Source organism: Primulina eburnea, chromosome 1, assembly GCF_022965805.1.
Source record: "Primulina eburnea isolate SZY01 chromosome 1, ASM2296580v1, whole genome shotgun sequence".
NCBI lineage: Eukaryota > Viridiplantae > Streptophyta > Magnoliopsida > Lamiales > Gesneriaceae > Primulina > Primulina eburnea.
Window position 1 is genome coordinate 2,037,487 of NC_133101.1, and position 19,679 is coordinate 2,057,165.

General features: G+C 35.7%; 4 protein-coding genes across 5 annotated transcripts; 1 reads left to right on the forward strand and 3 right to left on the reverse strand.

Moving 5' to 3' along the window:
* Positions 1-2,005: 2,005 nt before the first annotated feature.
* Positions 2,006-3,235, reverse strand: LOC140810206 (transcription repressor OFP7-like). Its single transcript, XM_073168080.1, has one exon. It carries the CDS (start codon positions 3,218-3,220, stop codon positions 2,207-2,209), a length of 1,014 nt encoding a protein of 337 aa, XP_073024181.1. The 5' UTR covers positions 3,221-3,235; the 3' UTR covers positions 2,006-2,206.
* A 2,679-nt stretch (positions 3,236-5,914) lies between these two features.
* On the reverse strand, positions 5,915-8,639 carry LOC140805513 (uncharacterized). The gene is made up of 3 exons (XM_073161796.1): positions 8,213-8,639; positions 7,891-8,115; positions 5,915-6,243 (listed from the first exon to the last, which is right to left on the reverse strand). The coding sequence occupies exons 1-3, from the start codon at positions 8,483-8,485 to the stop codon at positions 6,196-6,198; spliced, it is 546 nt and encodes a 181-aa protein (XP_073017897.1). The 5' UTR covers positions 8,486-8,639; the 3' UTR covers positions 5,915-6,195.
* A 2,295-nt stretch (positions 8,640-10,934) lies between these two features.
* On the reverse strand, positions 10,935-15,298 carry LOC140805566 (uncharacterized). Of its 2 annotated transcripts, XM_073161846.1 has the most exons (5): positions 14,845-15,298; positions 13,632-14,039; positions 13,290-13,382; positions 12,372-12,511; positions 10,935-11,596 (listed from the first exon to the last, which is right to left on the reverse strand). In XM_073161846.1, exons 1-5 carry the CDS (start codon positions 15,286-15,288, stop codon positions 11,155-11,157), a joined length of 1,527 nt encoding a protein of 508 aa, XP_073017947.1. In that variant the 5' UTR covers positions 15,289-15,298; the 3' UTR covers positions 10,935-11,154. The 2 variants fall into 2 exon arrangements, with proteins under 2 accessions (XP_073017947.1, XP_073017984.1); XM_073161883.1 differs by lacking the exon at positions 13,290-13,382.
* A 329-nt stretch (positions 15,299-15,627) lies between these two features.
* LOC140805670 (proline-rich receptor-like protein kinase PERK15) lies at positions 15,628-18,976 on the forward strand. Its single transcript, XM_073161964.1, has 8 exons — positions 15,628-15,732; positions 16,126-16,935; positions 17,027-17,584; positions 17,668-17,754; positions 17,841-17,911; positions 17,997-18,212; positions 18,372-18,533; positions 18,625-18,976. The coding sequence occupies exons 2-8, from the start codon at positions 16,221-16,223 to the stop codon at positions 18,904-18,906; spliced, it is 2,091 nt and encodes a 696-aa protein (XP_073018065.1). The 5' UTR covers positions 15,628-15,732; positions 16,126-16,220; the 3' UTR covers positions 18,907-18,976.
* The last annotated feature ends 703 nt before the right edge of the window (positions 18,977-19,679 follow it).

Consider the following 19,679-nt stretch of genomic DNA (forward strand, 5'->3'; position numbering starts at 1 on the left):
CCATTTAATTTTGTCATAAACGATTGCCAAGATAAGGCACCACATACTTATGTACTCGAGTGAGGTGCTATTATCGAGGTAATTCGGGTAAAAAGTCATCACCCGAGAACTTGTTCAAAGCTCGGACTTCTGATAACCTGGAAAGAAGATGTCTTGAGCATTCATTTGTCCGACTATTTGTCGGATTGGCCCAAAACACCCATGGCCCGAGCCTCCCTGAAGGTATCAAAACACAACAATATAGTTTTCAATAAAAAGAAATTTTCCGTTCCAAGAGAGTGCTCACGTTAGTAGATTAGTTAGCGTTTTCTGATGGTCAGAAATTCTTTGGCCAATACCCAATGATTTTTCGTGCAAGTATATCATACGTAACTTGTCCAGTTCGATTTATTTGACTAACTTGATATATCTAAAAATTTATGAAATACACGTCGAATTAAAAAATGAAAATTCTTCTTTTTTTAAAAAAAAAATCCCAATTAAAATCGATGCCATATATCGACACGTTCCACTCAGGATCAGCCAAGTATTGCTCTATCATGTCAATTAAAATCCAATCGGTGTAGCCTTTTCCCGACTTTTGGCCTTTTCTCCATATAAATTATTCTTCTCCAAAACGTACCAAATGTTAAAACCATTTAATATTACTTAAAATCAATTATTCTACATGTCTATTGTATAATGATAACGATGAAAAAATTGAATCAAAACCCCATAAAAAAATTTTTAAAAAATTCAAATGAAATTCAATTGGCATTTTATCTTGAATAAAAATCCCATATCTCAAAAATAAAAATAAAAAATTGTAGAAATGTAAATAATCCCAAATATTGAGTGATCGGGTAAATAGTGTGGATATTAATGAAATGGTAAGAGAATCTCTGATAGCGTGAGGATGGGGTAAATCTTTGCCATTTCTAGCAAACGTACCCATCGATTTACAGCACAATACAATCCCAAGAAACGTACACCAAAATCCAGTTTGTAAAAAGAAAACAAATTTCATATGTACTTTCTGAATGAGTTTGGTTAATAACTTCCCTTGAAATTTTCAATTATTTATTTCTCATGCACATTTTTTTTAAAAAAAAATTGTATTTATATATTTTAAAATTAATTATTTCTCATTTTACTTTAGTTTTATTCAAGAAAAGGCAATATAATTTTATTTCAATTCTTAGAAATTGTTATAGATAAATCGAGTAAAATTATACATCTATTTTTAGCGTGACATATTATTTATACAGTATGCGTGTACAACAACGTGACATCAAAACTTTTCTATGAAAAATATTTTTTTAAAAAAAGAGAATAATAAATTATTCTTTGATAATATAAATAATCAAAATTGCAAAGAAACTGAGTTATTTGATGGAAATTGCGTTTTTTCTATCAAACATCATATTCTAAAGTAACACCATTGTTTTGTTAATTTGAGCAACATGCATGGAAATGTATGGACGAGTGCGAAATCAAATCAAATAATTTTGAATAAAAGCAAAATCCGATGTGATATTGCACAAATATGAATAATCTCGAGTCTGCAAATCGCTTTAACGATTTAGGCATTCATTGTATATGATGCATAAATATGGATATAACAAATAAATATATCTATATTATTTATACTTTTATATATAATAGTATATCAAAAATTGATATTTTATAAGTACTATACGGGCATGAAAACTAATTTAGAAGTGTATATAAATGCTTAAAATATTATTATGACATTTTGTTTTACAAATTTTCAAATTTTGTAAATGAAAATTTTATAATTAATTTTTTCAAATAAGTTGTAAACACTAAATATTTATATTTAATTGCATAAAGTATCTCATGATGTATTTATTTTGAGCTACTTCTCTTGTTGGTTATTTAAATTTAAACTTTGTAATAAAATTATATTATGATTCAATATATAATTGTTGAAAATATATGCCAAAGATATATAGATTTTATTTCAATATATAATTGTTGAAAATATATGCCAAAGAGATCGATTTTATTTCAAATGGGTGAATTAATATTGTGAATAACATATGATAACTTAGTATATAATAATAAATACTGAAACAAGATACGTACAGATAGATGGATAAAAGAAAAATATGATGAACATCTAAAAATTATTCTTCCGATGGTTAATTAAAGGGACCCGAATCTGGAATTAAACGCGCCGGAGACTACTACCGGAGAAAATTTTTTAACCTTCTGCGGAAAAAATGGCATCCCAGATTTCATAAAAAGCTTGAATGATGATTCCGTGGTAATGTCGGGAATTCAGCGACAGGAAACACTGCAGCAGCTGCTCCAAATCTTGGTGTTCGAACATCTGCTTCTCCACAATCATGTCTATCATTGAATTCTTGAAATCCTCGTACGGATTCTTGGACTTCTTCAAGATCGCGAAGCTTTCCTTGATTTTGCCGTCGACGATGCATGGTGTCAGTTTCATGAACATCGACAGCCTCGCCGGAATTTCATCCTCTGACGCCGGGTTTAAAACCGGACGTTTCGTAGCTTTGGAGAGTTTCCTTTTGTATTCAGGGGAATTTTCTGTCGAGTTTTGGGTCTTTCGGATGGGATTTAATGGGAAATGAGGATTGAATTCTGAGGAAGAGTCGGTGGACAGAGTTAAGGAAGAGGAGAAGAGAGTTTCTGTCTCCTCGTATCCGCCGCCTCCTCCTCGGCAGCATTCGCAGCTAAACCACCCACTATCACCTGAAGAGGTGCTCTTGCGAACCCTTCTAGTGACGTTCCGCTTGTTCCTCTTCGCGCGTCTTTTCTTCTTCTCCGCCGCGGGTTTCCGCAGCGGAGGAGGATTCGCAAACGTAAAGTCGTCGTCTTCAGAGTCGCCGTGGGAGGTGGATGAGTTGTACATTTTCCGGCGAGGTTTGGATTCTAGGCAGACGTTAGCAACCACGTTGCATTTATCTTCCTTCTCCCACTTGAATTGCTTCGGACAACTCGCCACCGTAATCTCTTTGTCCAAAGCTTTCGTATTTTCAGATAAACAACCGCCGGAGGGGCTGTGGCGGCAGTTTGGGCGTTTGGCGTTGACCTGGGAGAGGCGGCAGAATGAAGGGACAGGATCTTGCGGGAGATTGAAAGGGTCTTTCGAACGGCAGGATTGCAAAGTGGTAGCGATTGCTCTGCAGATCCTGAGCTTGAATCGTTTCGCCATTGTTGCTGTGCAAATGTAGAAGGAAGGTGACATGCGTTTATATAGACCGATAGACACCTCCAAAGGGGAAATACTTTCTTGGCTTTTTCACCTTTTCTTTTAATTTTCGACGTACCATTTCATATAGCACAAATTTGGACTCTTAATAATTATAGTTGTTAAAAATTGCTAGGCTAAGCTCGTTTCGTCACATAAAATAGGTGGATTGTGACGTCGATATTACGATCCAAATCAATTTGTCTCAACAAATAAATATGAGTAAGTTTTTTGTAAGACGATCTCACGAATTTTTATCTGTGAGACGGATCAAGTCTACCGATACTCATACAAAAAAGTAATACTCTTAACATAAAAAAATAATATTTTTCATTGATGACTCAAATAAGATATTTGCCTCACAAAATACGACCCCTGAAATCATTTCACATAAATTTTTGTTATGAAATAGATGAATAGAGTTTAGTAATTTCACATGCAACGTTTTTGCATGTATATTGATAATAAGAGCGTAATACCCTCTTCTATGCTATATCTAAATTTGTTATGTAATTTCGGAAAAAAAAATGTTTCTACAAATTTAATATATGATTATAGGATTACGTAAATGGAGCACACATGATGTGATGGTATAAATTATATGCAAGGGAAACATTTTATATGATGCTAATTTTGTTTTGAAAGACCCTTCGGCTGAAATGTTTATATTTTTCTATATCATTCTTTTTATTTTGAGAATTTTAGTTTTGGCGTAAATTCATGTATAGATGATCGAAATGATAAAAAAAAAAAACAACCTTTCTGAAATTATAATTATGGAATTAATGTGTTGGAGATGTACGAAGTTGCGAAAGGCAACAGCTGCGCATGAACAGAATCACTACAATTTACAGGTTGGTGGGCTCGAATTGGGACTACATGTGGAGGAAACATATGGGTTGTGACATTTTCATTTTGCCGTCCTTGGTTGGAAGCATTTTTCGAGCATAAAAATAAAACTAAATATTATCGTTTTTCTGTAAAAAATGTTATTATTTTTTATTTCATCTTAAGACATAATTATTAATTTATTTTAAATGTTACAAATATTCTATTACTTTATATCATATAAAAAAATTTATTTACACTCCAAAAAATATTAATAGAATATTACTTTTATTATTATTTTTTAATTTATTGCTACTATATTGGTCATGTTGATCACTTTCTTTGTAAATAATATAGAATTGAATTTATGACCTCGTTCTGATACCGAAATAATATCCGACAGTCATCTACCGCCTCGATTTTTGAAATGATGACTCGTTTGGACTGACATTAATAGGTCGCCGCCTAGGCGGGTTAGTATGTGTATATGTATATGTCTATCACATCAGCACTTCTCTATTTTGTAAGATTTTGAATTTGAATCTGATACAGAGAAAATGTTGGATAAATATTCTGATGTACAAAAAAAATTAACATTTAACCTTAAAAACAAAATCTGCATAGACTCCTAAGCTACTGCATAGGTGTCTATGCCCTATACAGCGGGTGTCACTCACCTATCACGTTTTAGCACATTGGTTTTTCTAAATTTTTCGGCAAGGATTCCACTAATCAATTCAATTATTAATTTTTAAGTAATTTTTTTAAATAATAACTTATTTGTGAAACATACATTTACTCACAATAATAATATATATGAAAAAAACTATCAACAAAATGTATACTACGAAAACTAATGGTAGGGTATATTTATCAAAATATTGAGTGAAAATTACACTCCACTATATGTATCGAAATTACACTCCACTATATTTTATGTTACAACACATCAAATTTTGAAACATGATGCAAACTAATGAAAATATTATAACTTAATATATTGTTAAAGTGTCATTTAAAGTAAAAGAAAATAATCACTTGCAGATAGAGTGAAAATCAAATAATTGAGTTCAAATCCTACTTGTGTGGATAGTGTAGATAAGAAATCATACATCTTCATTGTATATATATGTATATAAATCGAACATATACATGTAATAAATTTTCAATATCATCTTAAAAATCAAATTTTAAAAAATAAACAACAAAATGAATCTTTTGCGTATGGTAGTAATGTATTAATCTATTGATTCATAGAGGATGTTCGGAAAATTTCTAAATTTGTTTATTTTAAATAATATTAATTTTGTCATTTCTATTTTGTACTTGGTCCTACCATATTTAAATTTATGTATTACTGTTCAAACAGTAGATGATGCTTATGTCTCCATCAAGAAGAAATCTGCTGAGTTCTATTTCAAACAAATCATTTTCATAAATCATTAGAGTTATATTTTGATCTGACATACAACACTAGATTCAGTTCCATAGTGAAGTTGCGTCGGTACAAAAGGGGGAATCCAGGGAAACATAGTCACTGTAAATGCAATTGTATTTGTATCTAATAATGGGACCACAGAAAGATTTTCAAAAATTCATTAAAATCACTAGACCAACACAATCTTAGTAATTAAATTAAATAAATAACACCCCCACCCACACACACACATAAACACTATACCATGCCCACGATCTCTAATTTCCTTCAAATTTTCCATTCATTCCTCAAGAATGACAGTATGGGATGGTGTTTATCTATAGATTACACTCATTCCGCAGGCTAAAACTCAACTGCGATGAGCAGAACAGTCGTTACCGCAACTATAATAATAATTATGATGGTATAATCTCCGGACCGGAGCAAAAGAAATGGTAACAAAACTTTTACATAAATCAAAAGAATGATGGGTGGTTTACTCTTAAACCATATAGTAATATGTTGATCACAAAATGATCAAAAGAAAAAAAAACACAAAACGATGCCTAACTAAAAGAAAAACTATCTGTGTTAAAAAATAATGAGAACTAAGAACCATATTTCCTCAAATTAGGTATGTAACAGACTGTTGAACAAGGCTGATTGTATATGCAAAGAAACAACCATCAGGCTCTGATCTTCCATGTTTTCCAAGTCACGATTTACGTTATGCAGATGTGTACTCAGCTTCCTTTCGATTCAAATTTCGCAATTTCTGAAAATGTAAAGAGAAAATGTTCTATGTAAGGAGTATGAACATAAAGTATGTATCGAAGCAACGTATCTAACGATTTATTTTAATCTCATTTTACCACCTGTTCTTTCCATAGGTATTATAAACTGCTCCAGTAATGAAACGATATTTTATAGGATAATATTTCGACAAGTTATAAAAGAAACTCCACGTCATAGTAAGCAACTTTTAAAATAGTTCGCATATATTCATGTGGTGAAGAGTGCTCTGACCTTGAGCAACAATCAAAACTCACCATCGAGCATTATGAAATAAAGATTATCTCTTAGTGATATCGTGGTCTGGTTGGTTTCCTCAAATGGTAGTAGTGTGGTGGATTTGTAGTTTTCAATGCCATTAAAGAGATGAAGGTAAGTTGCCAGGTCATTATCATTCCTTGTACGTCAAGCAGCGGGATTGTCAAACTGCGGTACTTTTTGTCTATGTAGATGACACAATAATGGAAATGACAGGCTTCTAACACAGAGTTAGAAGTATCTTTTGGGTATAGAAACGATTAGGTCCAAAGTAGCCATTTTTCTGAACCAAAGGAAATACACCATTACCTTGTTTCTGAATCTGAGGTCTTAGGTGAAGCTCTGCTGATGTCAGCAGAAGGATTCTGCTAGCATTGACGGTACAAGTCAATTGTCGATCTGGCTACGTGGCCAGATTTTGGACATTTGAGGCGGCAGAAGGTAATTTCATTCTGACAGCCCAAATTTCCTGGTTAGGTACCAAGTCATTTGGCACACCACTAGAGCATAATTTAAGGTTTACTACTAAGCACTACGGAGAACACAATCAGATTAACAGTTACCATGTTAACTCTGGATAACATTGGGAGAAAGGAAAAAATATTCCATCATTATATACAGATATTAAGAGCCTCATATGGCAAAAGATGAAGTTCCCGCCTCATGTGCTCGTTTTTATTCTTTTCCCCACATAAAGACCGAAAGACAAAAGCTTAAGTTGCACCTTATATGCTGAGCTGGTAAAGTAGACACGAGGATGGATACGATACAATGGTATGGAGCTTGTGTCTTATGTTCCAGATTTTGAGCCATACCAAACTAGACACAGTTAAAGCCAGTTTTAAAAAAGTTGGAGACACCGGAGATGACATGGTTGTGTCCTTCAAGGTTAGGCTAGCCACGGATGTTAAAAACCAATATTTGGAACTTACTCATTAGCCCACGGGGAGTTCTTGGTCTTATGAAGGCAATCAATTTCCTTAAAAACACTCACCAACTCACAAGGTTTTCTCAACAACACGCAGTCAAAGATTCATAGACAAACCAATGGTTCTTCGAGGTAACATCAAGCTCATGAGAAATTAATTGATGAAAAACAACCAGTTTGCACGCAGTAATAAAGCCCCTAGAACCTCGCTCTTCCCCCACAATCAGGCATATCAATATTGAACCTTAGGATGCTGCTAAGGAGCCTGAATAAGTAGGTGGTATTGATAAAATTTCACTCACTCCATAATCAAGTTCAATAAATGCATACCCTGCATTCCGCAATCACTACCGTATTTGATTTGAAGCTAGCTAGCCATATTTAAATCAGCCATTACAAAAAGACCCAAAGTAAATTAAAACCAAGCTAAGCAGATTAACTGACCAAAGATATAGAAGATTCTAGAGGAGGAGGGTCAAGCTTGATGTAGAGCGCGGACATCCTAGCGATCTCCGAAACGGCAGCATGTCGAACTTCAGGCACCTCGCTAGTCAAATCCTCGTAAGCGGCCACGAAGGCCTCTTGCCAAAATCCAGGCAATCTGATCCGTTGACTGTTGGTGTACTCATCCCACATGCGCTTCACCATTTTCTCCCTCTCCTCCAAATCCTAAAACACAGGAACAAATAAAAAACCACACTTAACTTAAACCCTCAATCGCAACTAAGGCATCTACAAACATATAAAACGGGAAAATCGACAATACAAGGACATCGAGATCATCAGTGGAAGGGAAATGGTAGTCATCGGCAACATGATTGAGATTCCCAGCGGACCACCGAAGAGAGACGGTCCCGGTGACCATTGACCATAATGCTAGCAATATAATTGCTGCGAGAGCCCAAAACTTGTACCGTCCGCGGCCGAAAACGCCGACGGAACTCGGCGGATGGTCCTGCTTCGGAATCCCCGAGGACGATGACGATACAATCGATGAAGATGTGGGCGTTGAAATTGGCAACGCGTCATCATCCCTCATATCTTCCCGATCAAATCCAAGGAAAATGGGTCCACGACAGAGATTATGAATGCAGAAAATGAAGATTCATGCGAAGATCGTTGGATTTTGCAGCGATTGAATGATTTCTGGAATAGGGAAGATCCGGTGGGGGATTTTATGTAATGCGGTGGGCCAACGCCATGAAAATGGATCTTTTTCGTCAGACTTTTGGGCCACTTGATATTACCCGATTCAGACATTACTGTTCTTGCCATCGGGGCCCTAAAAAGCTATCACGATATCTTGTAAATAATTTTTTTTTTAAAAAAAACATTTCATGGTTTTTTTAAAAAAAAACTTTATGCAGTTAAATCATAATTTTACAAATAACATTTGGCATGCAAATAACATAAGAAATTTTTGCAGTCAATTTTGCAAAATTAGTATTGCATGTATCAATCCGTATCAGTATGGATGATTCTATGTTATACTTGGATATTCATTCATAGTATTTTTTTTACACGATTTGTTTTCGTGAACATCTGAATAAAAAATAAATCGTTTGAGGTTATTCAATACTTTCTATTTTATACAAGATGTTCGCATTGTACTTGCTATATTTGAGATATAAGAAAAAGAAAACACAATTTTTATATTTGAGATAGAAAGACATGGAAATTGACCTGATTTTGGTCATTTAACTAGTTAAATTTCAGTCTAATTTTGTTTGCTAATTCGGTATATTTTTACAATTTAAGCTCGTTTTCATATGTACTATTGATACGACACAGTACTATATCATAAATGAGTGACATTACACCAATACTTCGACCGAAAAAAGAACTAATATTGTCAATCAAACTAAAAATTAAAATTTGACAAATTAGAAGACATAAATGACAATCAGGCCAAATTACAGAAACGAACATTAAAAATATTTAAAACAACACATGCTTACTCGATCAATGTTATAGTCAGTATAGTCACAATAATTGGATTGCATTCGTCAAAATGTAAAAAAATTCAAATATGATATAAATTTGATAGCATCCTTTTCCATAAATATGACAATATATCAAGTTTTAAATAGCCATCGAATGATTAAGAGTTTTGGTATCTTTCATAGAGCCGGATCAAAAGAATCCCTAATCATATGCACAAGAACCCATCAATTAATCATACTCGACATCACTCATCATTGTTATACTTGTATCATTGCTTATCTTTTGAAAAGTGCCCAAGAAGAGCTCGGTATGTTTTCAACTACTCAAACAACTACCCATGTCATAGTCTTGAATTAAACGAAGATATAACCACATCCAGTTGTATTATCTTAAACAAAAATATATATATGAAGAAAAAAAATCAATTTGGTCGAAAGATTTCGATGTAAAAATCTCCAAATTCTATTCAGTTCTCAAGATAACAAACATGATACGTAGGATTGCGGAAGCTTATCCGAATCCATGTTTTTGCATTGCGATTATAATATGTTCTATAATTAAACAATATTGATTATTTTTAATTTAGCCTTTCAACAAATCAGAGATATCATTGATGATATTAACACAATAATATCATTACAATTAAATACTTAAGTCCATTCTTATTCTAGATTAGACCACATCAGTTTATGACATTTAAACTTTTATAATTATAGTCACGACCCTTCAAATTCCAAACATATCTCACTTGGTTATATATGTAATTTTATAAATGTGTTAAACTTAGTGAGATCAGAACTTTTATTATCATAACTATATGATTTCTTAAACAATCTTATTCGTTAATTATATCGACATAGGATCAATGTAGTATTTGTTGTATCTACCACAACTAAACCATATATGTCACGTATATCAATACAATCAAATGACATATATCAATCATGAACATGTGACATAAAAATCACAGTCAAGATGATCTATTCATGTCAATTTTCAATGGGTCTTTTATCAAAGTGAAATCAAAACTTTAACCTCAATTAAACAAAGTGTAAAATAAACAATGCACTCTATTTCTGCATAAATATTCAAATACAAAAGTTTGAATAACAGAATTAAACATAACATGTATAACACGAACTCCCAATATATCTAGATTTCATAAAAAGATATGATATCATGAAGTTTGTACCTATATCTTATATCGAAATATATACACTTTGTACTTTCCTTTCACAAGTATGTGGTAATAATTATTGTTGGAAAATAATATCATACAGTTCCAAAGTTAATTTACTCATTTAGATTAAAGACATTACTATAACAACTAACTTCGATAATTTCGAATGGGATTTACTTGATACTATCTTTGGAGTAATACTACTTCCAACTTCCAAGTATATATATATCAAATGACCGAAAACAGACCACATCTATTTTTTATTTTTTTTCACATAGCACATTGCAAAAATAGGTGATTCTCTCTTTTGTTCATTGGATTTATCTGGTAGTACTACCCAATAGAATCAAAGCAACCCTCAAAATTCATAATAATTGTGTGCATAACCATAATTCATGTTTCCATATTGTTAAAACCGCCCTAACCAGATACTGCTTGTCACAGAGCAAACTGCTCGAGTAAAATATATAAACAAAACTGTCCGGACAGACATAATTACAATACATTAAGCGATCAAATTTTCATTTCCATGAACTATGAACAAAGAAAAAAAATCCCAAAAAACATACGAAGATGTCAACAAATCACGCGACGGGAAGATTATACCATCTTCTCTTCATTTCAGATTTCCATCTAACTTCCTTGAATTTTCCATCCATCCCATAATCCCTTTCCATGACAAGGTTGATCCCTTCATCTGAATACCAACCAACGCCAATACACAGAATTCCATCTTCCTTTACATCGACATAGGCGGTAACGCCTCCCGGCAGCCATAGGACAGCAACATCCTGCATGTCCAGCATTTCTTCTTCACCAAAGTACACGAGGTTTTCCGGGGAGGTTCTCTTTTTTAGGTTTTCCATGCAGAGATACACATAAGGCGTGTCGTTGGTTTCTTGTATTGGTATCTCCTCATTGTATATCGGTGTGGCACTTATTTCAAATACTTTCCAGGATCCGGTCAGTTGTGAGGGTTGGACTCTTTTCCTTTGGGAAAATGGCATCAGGTCTAGCTCGGACCCACTGTTGTGACAAAAATTGAAAATATGAGCTAAATAGATGTCAGACAGGCAGAGGATCTAATTATTCATTACCAAAAGATCTTGAGAAATCCTGAATTTCTCAAGATTATTTATGAAATAGTGCAAGAATGATACTCATCTCTTGAGCTCAAGAACCAACTTTTGCATTAAGTTTTAAAACATGCCAATACATTTTCCAGCTATCCTCAAAATAAGACATTTTCCAGTTATGAAAATCCATCCATCTGATTAAAGAGCAATCAAGCCAGTCAATAGTGACTAGGCACAGGATTGTCACAATATCGTATAATGAGGAAAAATATGAACAAAAAAAATCTAGATGGGCATTAAGCTAACATAGATTATATTTGTGTATTTTGGTAGTAGAGAAATCAGTTGCGTAGAAAAGTAGCATCATGAAACTGAAATCTTTCCAGGTTGCTCGGTGTCCCCAAATTAAGTAAGCAGTTTCCAAGAGTTTACAAACCGTTTCCTGCCATTTGCCACATGTTTTCATAAACTACACAAGTTTTAACCATGGCGAACAAAATCAGCCCTGGTGGAATAGATTTTAACAAAATACATAAACAACTTTCAGGATCCATAATGTATACATAAGGTAATTTTGACGAAGCTCGCTAGCAAAAAATAAAATCTTGTTCCTTGACTGATTGTTACATGTTAGCCAATGGAAGGGGTAAAAGGAAGTTTGCAACATATCGATAAAAATTTGAAACGCATTAAAACGGGAAAAATTACGTGGTGACCTACCATACCTGGAGTCAGAAATGTTGGCTGGACTAACCCATTTCTCTTCATAAACGGCAACCCTCATAATTTGGATATCTGAACCTGAATCACTGAATTCTATAGTATGCACAACACGCAACCTATTGTGGCAACCTTTAACCAAACACTGGAAAGAAAACATGAAAGATTAATCATATTTTTTTTAATCAAGGAAACGAGAGAAGAAATGTTTCCATCATAAACAAGTTTACCGAAAATCAGATCATATGCCCAATTCTTGCCATTCATTTAGTGGTTTAGAACCAAAACATGCAGAGAAATAAAAAGAGGAAGAGAAGAGGTAACAGTAATAAAAAAAACAATCGTTTAGAACTTGAAACATAATACTCCAAATTGACAACAGAAACAAAACAGATAATGACGAAAATCAATACAAGTGGTGAAAGACAGAGCCAAAGCATGGAGACAGATGGGGACAAAGGCACTAAATGGTTCTCAAGATTCGCCGGGAGCTCTTATAAATTATAGTTAAAACCTTTGGATCCAAATAACAGTAACATATTCCTTTGCAGCTTCCATGCAACAAATTCATTAAAAAAAAAATAGAATTGACTGACTTCAGAAGTAAGGTTAGGATTGGCCATGGAGACTCGGAGATAGAGAAAAAAAATGTAATGCACACCTTCAGTTATCGATGCATTAAAATTTCAACTCGACAAGCACTTCAACATTTTTTCAAATACTCCATCCTTTTATGATACAGGGTCAAACTATCTAACTATGACCATTCTACTGCACTAAATCTTGGCATTTAGGCACTTTATCTCATACTTGGGGAAATCAAATGTAGCCAAGATCACTACAACACATTTTATAATGTGATTAAACAAGAAAGGACGACCCACGAGGCAACAACAAAAAGAAACTCAAGGAAATTAACATACTTGTTCAAATTTGAAAGTTGGGGAAAGGTAATAGTTGGACTCTTCTAATCCGCCAATCGGAATATCCACTGGACCTCTTGAATAAGATCCATCCTGCAATTTCGTTTTGAAAAAAAAAATGAACAAATCCATGACCAAGCTTACATGACTTTATTCGTCCACAAACATCATAAGCTTTCGTCAATCATCCACTCAAAGTACCTTAAACCAATTATTTTCTTTTAGTTTTGGTCAACAGATTTATTAGTTCTCTCCAAGAAATAACCAAGGCGCATGTTAGCTACCAATAAATAAAATTTAGGGGATCAACATAAGGCACAGATACACAATATTTGGTACTACCTCGAAGAATACAAGACCAGGTTCCATTCCCATTACATCTTCTTCCATGACATCACTGCTTCCAAGGTCAAAGGAATCAAATTTCGGCAAAAGGCAAACATTGAATTTTCCAACAGATGCATCTTCGTCTTTATGTCCAACACCACTTCCACTTTGTTGAGCTTCACCAAAAGGATTCAGTGTAACCCAATTTATTTTCCTCTGAATATGAGACTTTCGAGTCCCAGAAGTAGATGGAACGACGTCGAGATGAGACACGGTATAGCAGTCAAATAGGTTCTCATTCCTTCTCCCAATATCAATTGCCTCCATCCTGGCAGTGATAGGAGAAAAAACAGCTCCCACACCCTTCCATATTCCACTGACACTACTTGTAAATGTGTTCCATGCAGGAAGAATAACTGGTTCCTGAAACAATGATACTGTACATGGATTAAATTAGGTAAATGTGTGTGGAGGAGGGATGGAAGGTATGAAGCCCTCCGAACTGAACCAGCAGTTAAAAGTGCATTTCATTCAGCACCAATTGACCGACTAACCAAAAGCAGATTGGGGTTCCAGATTCATATGTTTCTCATTCACTTTGTTAAGTTACATGAAAGAGGACAACTGTCTCCAAATTCACATGAGAAAATAACTTCGCCAGTTTTCATAATATCGTCACTGTTACGGATATGCTAAAGGAATCAAATGATAAATTTGAACATACGTTTTCAAAGCACGTTCCTATAACTGAGAAACATACAGGGTTTCTGATAGAACTGATTTCTTGAATCTCCATCAGTTTAAAGGTAATGCAACAGCAAATGGACCCATTGAACAACGACTAGAGGCTAATCTACAAAACGATAAATAAAGAACTTCTCTTTTATTATGATAGGATTGCAGTTACCAATTTATTCAAAGCTAATAGAATTTTAATATGCACCTAATACTGTAATTGTTAAATATCATAGCTCCCATAGTGACCCAAACTTTACTTTTCAGAATCATTTTGCGATGTCTCATAGGATAAGTAAGGGCATAATACAACACAATTCGAACAATTATAATATCCATGGTCCAACTGACAGCATAAGGAAAAGACTATTCGAAGTTGAAAAATCAGACACACCACCCGATTGAAATAACATCACCACATAGCATAAAAAAGAAAATTTTCAGATTGATAAAATGAAAGAACAAGACTCTTCAAAGCATCACCGGATATTACCTGTGTTTGCAAAATTGTTTCTACTTCCATTAACATAGAATCAGACACCATAACTCTATCACCTTTCCTATTCACATTCCTCACCCTCTTCCCTTCTTTAATTTTCCTCCTCCTTAACCTCTCCTTACCTTTCTCAAATTTTGCCATCTCATTATCGACACTCCACACATTCTCCTTCCCCTTCGTGTTCACCTTCTCCCTTTTGCAACCAACCTTAAATTCCCCACGAGGTTTCAGCCGAGTCCATAAATCCTCACTCCAAACACTACTCTGGTCATTGTAATTGCACGAAAGACAGGGATATGAACTGTACCTACGACGCGAGGAAGAGGATTTTGTGCGAGTTCCAAGCAATTGCAGATGATGAATGGTACTGAAGGCGCCAACAAATGGCGACTGCATAGCTCTATTGGAGGGCTTTGGATTGCATACCACATCCGCCATAGTTATCTGCCGCAGGGCGAGCTTAATCGTTGGTTCCATCGGGGTGACTTTAAATAGGTGGATTCGTAAAATGTGAAAAATAATTATTTTTTAATATGTCATATTCTCAATAAGAAGTTGAGTGTGTTTAATGTGAGACCGTTTCAAATATTTTAATCTGTGAGACGAGTCAATTATACACATATTCATAATAAAAAATAATACTCTTAGTAAAAAAAAGTGATTAGTAAATAATTATTTCAACTTCAATTAAAATAATCCTGTTATTTTAGAAGAAACTAATATATCCATCATAATGATAAGATTTAAAAAGAGACAATTAAAGGAGCCCTTTTTTGTCGGAAGACACAGGGAGGGTGTGGCCTTCGAAAATTGCAAAAATACACAATGCCAAGGGCTCTCTCTTTCTTGCCTTTTGAGGGTCCTTCAATCTTCTTCATTCAGGTACCATTTTTCTCTGAACGGTATAAACAACATGGGAATCTATGTTCATTTATCTAGGAATTATCCCGTGCAAGAAACATTTTTAAGGATTCAATGCATGAAATGGGACAAAACCCACCATTTTTTTGCATGTATGTGTATGTTAAAATTTTGCAAAAAAATTGGTCTTTGGTTTCCTGTAAATGCAAAAATCTTGCCTTTGACTCAGTTGAAATCTTGTTTCCGGTTTGTATATGTATGAGTGGGAACCAAAGAGAATTAAGGATCAAGTTCACGAATATTGAGCCAATATATGACCATTAATGCAAGTTTGCTAATCCCTCATTTTTATCTGCATGGAATGACCATTAATGCAAGTTTGCAATATTGGTAAATGGTAATGAATGAAATCAGGTGCATTGGATTGTCGAGAAGAGGAGTTTTCGCCGGAGAATTCAATTTCCGGCGTATGTATTGGCGCATATCTTCGCCTGGAGTTCATTGTTAAAATGGATTCATCGCCTCAGCAATCTCCTCAGACTTCTCCATCGCTAAGCGACAATGTTATTACTGCGGATTCTTTCCCAATAAATCCGGGACATCCAGACAAGACATCGTCGTCAACACATCCTCCGTCTACATCTCCACCACCAGAATTATCGCCACCAGCACCTCCAACATCTCCTCCTCCCCCACCTTCTCCTCCACCTAAAGCCTCACCACCTCCACCAGAAGCCTCAACACCGCCTCCGGAAGAATCTCTCCCACCTCCGCTCCTTCCATCACCACCACCTCGTCAAGCCCCTCCGCCTGATGACTCGGCCTCACCTCCTCCACCGACTTCCTCGGCGCCACTGCCATCCACCATTCCCTCCTCACCTCCACCTCCAATATTGAACCCCCCTCCAGCCCCTGGAGCTCCTCCCGCACCTGTAATCCTTCCACCACCACCAAGAGCCACCGCTTCACCAACACCTCCATCACCATCTTTGTCACCTCCTCATCTTCCACGCTCGGCCGCCACCAATAGGTCCTCAAGTCACCCAGCTGGTTCCTCAACAGGCCTTGTCCCTCCACCGCCTGATGCAACTGTAAATTCAGCTATCATCGCCGGAATCATCGTTGGAGGAGTAGTGCTTCTTGCCCTTATTATTGCCTGCCTGATATTGTCCAGGAGGAAGAAAAAACCATCTTATTACATTGATCCAGGATGCCCCCCCACAGGTGCTCAAGTTTTCTACAATTTAATAAATTTTAAGATATTAGATCCAACTTGAACCTAATAATCTTTACGGGTCATTGATTTTCATTTCAGGAGGTGATCTATACTACAACCCTTCAACACATTGGCATAGTCCATTTCCAATGGACCACATAGTGAATCTTGAGCCCCCTCCGGGAGTCGTGGGCACACCTGTTGTCGTAGTTGGCGGGGGATGGGGTGCACCAATTACTTCACCTCCTCCGGCGGCCAACACTAGCAGCGATTTCAGCTCGGGTTACTCGGGCCAGCATCTTACACCTATGCAACAACCTCAATCTCCAAACATGGGAGGCATTGGTTCCAAGAGCCAATTCACCTATGAAGAGCTAAACTCTGCAACTAATGGATTCTCTCAATCCAATCTGTTGGGCCAAGGTGGTTTCGGGCTCGTACACAAGGGTGTTTTACCTGATGGAAAGGAGGTGGCGGTGAAAAGCCTCAAGTCCGGCAGTGGGCAAGGGGAGCGTGAATTTCAAGCCGAGGTCGAGATTATTAGTCGTGTCCATCATCGCCATCTTGTGTCCCTTGTTGGATACTGCATTGCTGATGGACAAAGAATGCTTGTTTATGAATTTGTTCCGAATAAGACACTGCAGTTTCATCTCCATGGTAAGCTTAGTTACTTGAAATCTTCCTTTGTTGAATTCAATGTGTAGATTCTTACCCCTCAAAAGGGTAAATTTTGTGTGCAGGAAAAGGCCAACCAGTAATGGATTGGGCAACAAGGCTTCGAATCGCTGTTGGATCAGCTAAGGGACTTGCTTATCTCCATGAAGATTGTATGAAATTTCTTACCTTCTTACAATCATCTGTTCGTACGTGTGTTAAAATGGCAGAATTTTAAAACTTTTCCTTGTGATTATAGGCCATCCTCGTATCATCCACCGGGATATTAAAGCAGCAAACATTCTTCTCGACTTTAACTTCGAAGCCATGGTAAGTATTAGAAAAGCAAAGTAACCTAAGAAGATCATCGATGGCCATGTTTTCTAGTAACATGTCCACTCGACTTATAATCTAGGTGGCTGATTTCGGATTAGCTAAGCTTACTTCTGACAATTTCACTCATGTATCTACGCGCGTAATGGGAACTTTCGGGTACTTGGCTCCCGAGTATGCCTCTAGCGGCAAGCTTACAGAAAAATCTGATGTTTTTTCATTTGGAGTCATGCTCTTGGAACTGATAACCGGGCGCCGGCCTCTGAATAAGAACATGGAAGACAGCTTAGTAGATTGGGTTTGTTATAAACTCTTCTCTTTGATATATTTGCTATCTGTATGGCACAACATTAGAACGATTGGAATGTGATGTTTGGATAACGAATAATTTATAAAATTTACAAGTTTTCAATCTTATATATTTCGTTTACTCTAACTTCATTTGGTTACAAAACAGGCTAGGCCCCTTCTGTCCAAATCATTGGAAGATGGCAATTATGATCCACTAGTCGACCCTCGTCTGGAAGATAACTACATCCCACACGAAATAGCTCTTATGGTTTCCTGTGCTGCAGCATGTATACGCCATTCTGCCAGAAGACGCCCAAAGATGAGCCAGGTATGAAGATAATGCCACCTAGCAAAAATTCTTGATAAATCAAACTTCTCAATTTCCTTGATTAATGTGTGTGAAACCTTGTGTGTCTCAGATTGTTCGAACACTGGATGGAGATGCTTCACTGGATGATCTAAACGAGGGCGTAAATCCAGGCCAGTGCATGAGTTACATGAGCCCCAACGGGAACGCAAAGACATACGATACACGTGCCTATAATGCTGACATGATGAAGTTCAAGAAGATGGTGATGTCTAGCCATGAATTCAATAGCAGTGAGTATGGAGCAACGAGTGAGTACGGATTGAACCCATCTTCGTCGAGCAGTGACTCGAGAGAGACCGATAAACCGAGCTCCGATGAGCAAAGGCGGTAGAAATGTCATTAAAGGTATATGGCATAGAACTGAGTGAGCATTGCCTCAAAAATCACATGTAATGTAAAAATATTCATTCTCTGGTTTATTATTGGCCAAGTTCTATGCCAAAGATGATGATCTTCACAATGTGCATGCATAGCTAGAGAATTAATCATGTGTATGAACTTCAAAAATTGACTTATTTTTCACAAACTTGACCATATTTCCTGTAACATATGAATTCATTTTAGTATTGGGAACGTTCTAAAATACTTTTTAAATAAATTTTATTTCAAAGTTAATCCGATAATGCATCGTGCACTATATATTTTTTAAATCGATATAAAAATCAAGTTAAATTATACCGAGTTAAAAAAATTACATAGTTATTTAATGGAAAAATAATTTTACCATCCAAAAACCTATGTTTACTTTTATTGAAGTATGCCGTCGGACCTTAATTCTACATCGTGCAACATATTTTTTATTCTTATGTTTGAAATATATTGTTCAGTTCATGGTTTATAATTTATGAACATGAGTTTTTATGTCGAACAAACCCGAGCTAGAACACAAACAAAACAGTGATACATGTTGGATATGTCATATTGGGAGGAGTAGGTCTCATGTGAGACCGTCTTACAGATCTCAATATGACGAGTTAATCCTACCCATATTCACAATAAAAAGTAATACTTTTAGCATAAAAATTAATACCTTTTCATGGATTACCCAAATAAAAATCTGTCTCATAAAATATGGCCCGTGAGACCGTCTCACACATATTTTTG

Coding starts and splice junctions, on each gene's coding strand:
- LOC140805513 (XM_073161796.1), bottom strand. CDS start 8,485: ATGAGGGATGATGACGCGTTGCCAATTTCAACGCCCACATCTTCATCG. Junction 8,116..8,212: donor CTGATGATCTCGATGTCCTT/GTATTGTCGATT, acceptor CCTGTGTTTTAG/GATTTGGAGGAGAGGGAGAA. Junction 6,244..7,890: donor TAGAATCTTCTATATCTTTG/GTCAGTTAATCT, acceptor TTACATTTTCAG/AAATTGCGAAATTTGAATCG.
- LOC140805670 (XM_073161964.1), top strand. CDS start 16,221: ATGGATTCATCGCCTCAGCAATCTCCTCAGACTTCTCCATCGCTAAGC. Junction 17,585..17,667: donor ACTGCAGTTTCATCTCCATG/GTAAGCTTAGTT, acceptor TTTTGTGTGCAG/GAAAAGGCCAACCAGTAATG. Junction 18,213..18,371: donor AAGACAGCTTAGTAGATTGG/GTTTGTTATAAA, acceptor GTTACAAAACAG/GCTAGGCCCCTTCTGTCCAA.
- LOC140805566 (XM_073161846.1), bottom strand. CDS start 15,288: ATGGCGGATGTGGTATGCAATCCAAAGCCCTCCAATAGAGCTATGCAG. Junction 14,040..14,844: donor AAACAATTTTGCAAACACAG/GTAATATCCGGT, acceptor TCATTGTTTCAG/GAACCAGTTATTCTTCCTGC. Junction 11,597..12,371: donor GCCAACATTTCTGACTCCAG/GTATGGTAGGTC, acceptor TTGTCACAACAG/TGGGTCCGAGCTAGACCTGA.
- LOC140810206 (XM_073168080.1), bottom strand. CDS start 3,220: ATGTCACCTTCCTTCTACATTTGCACAGCAACAATGGCGAAACGATTC.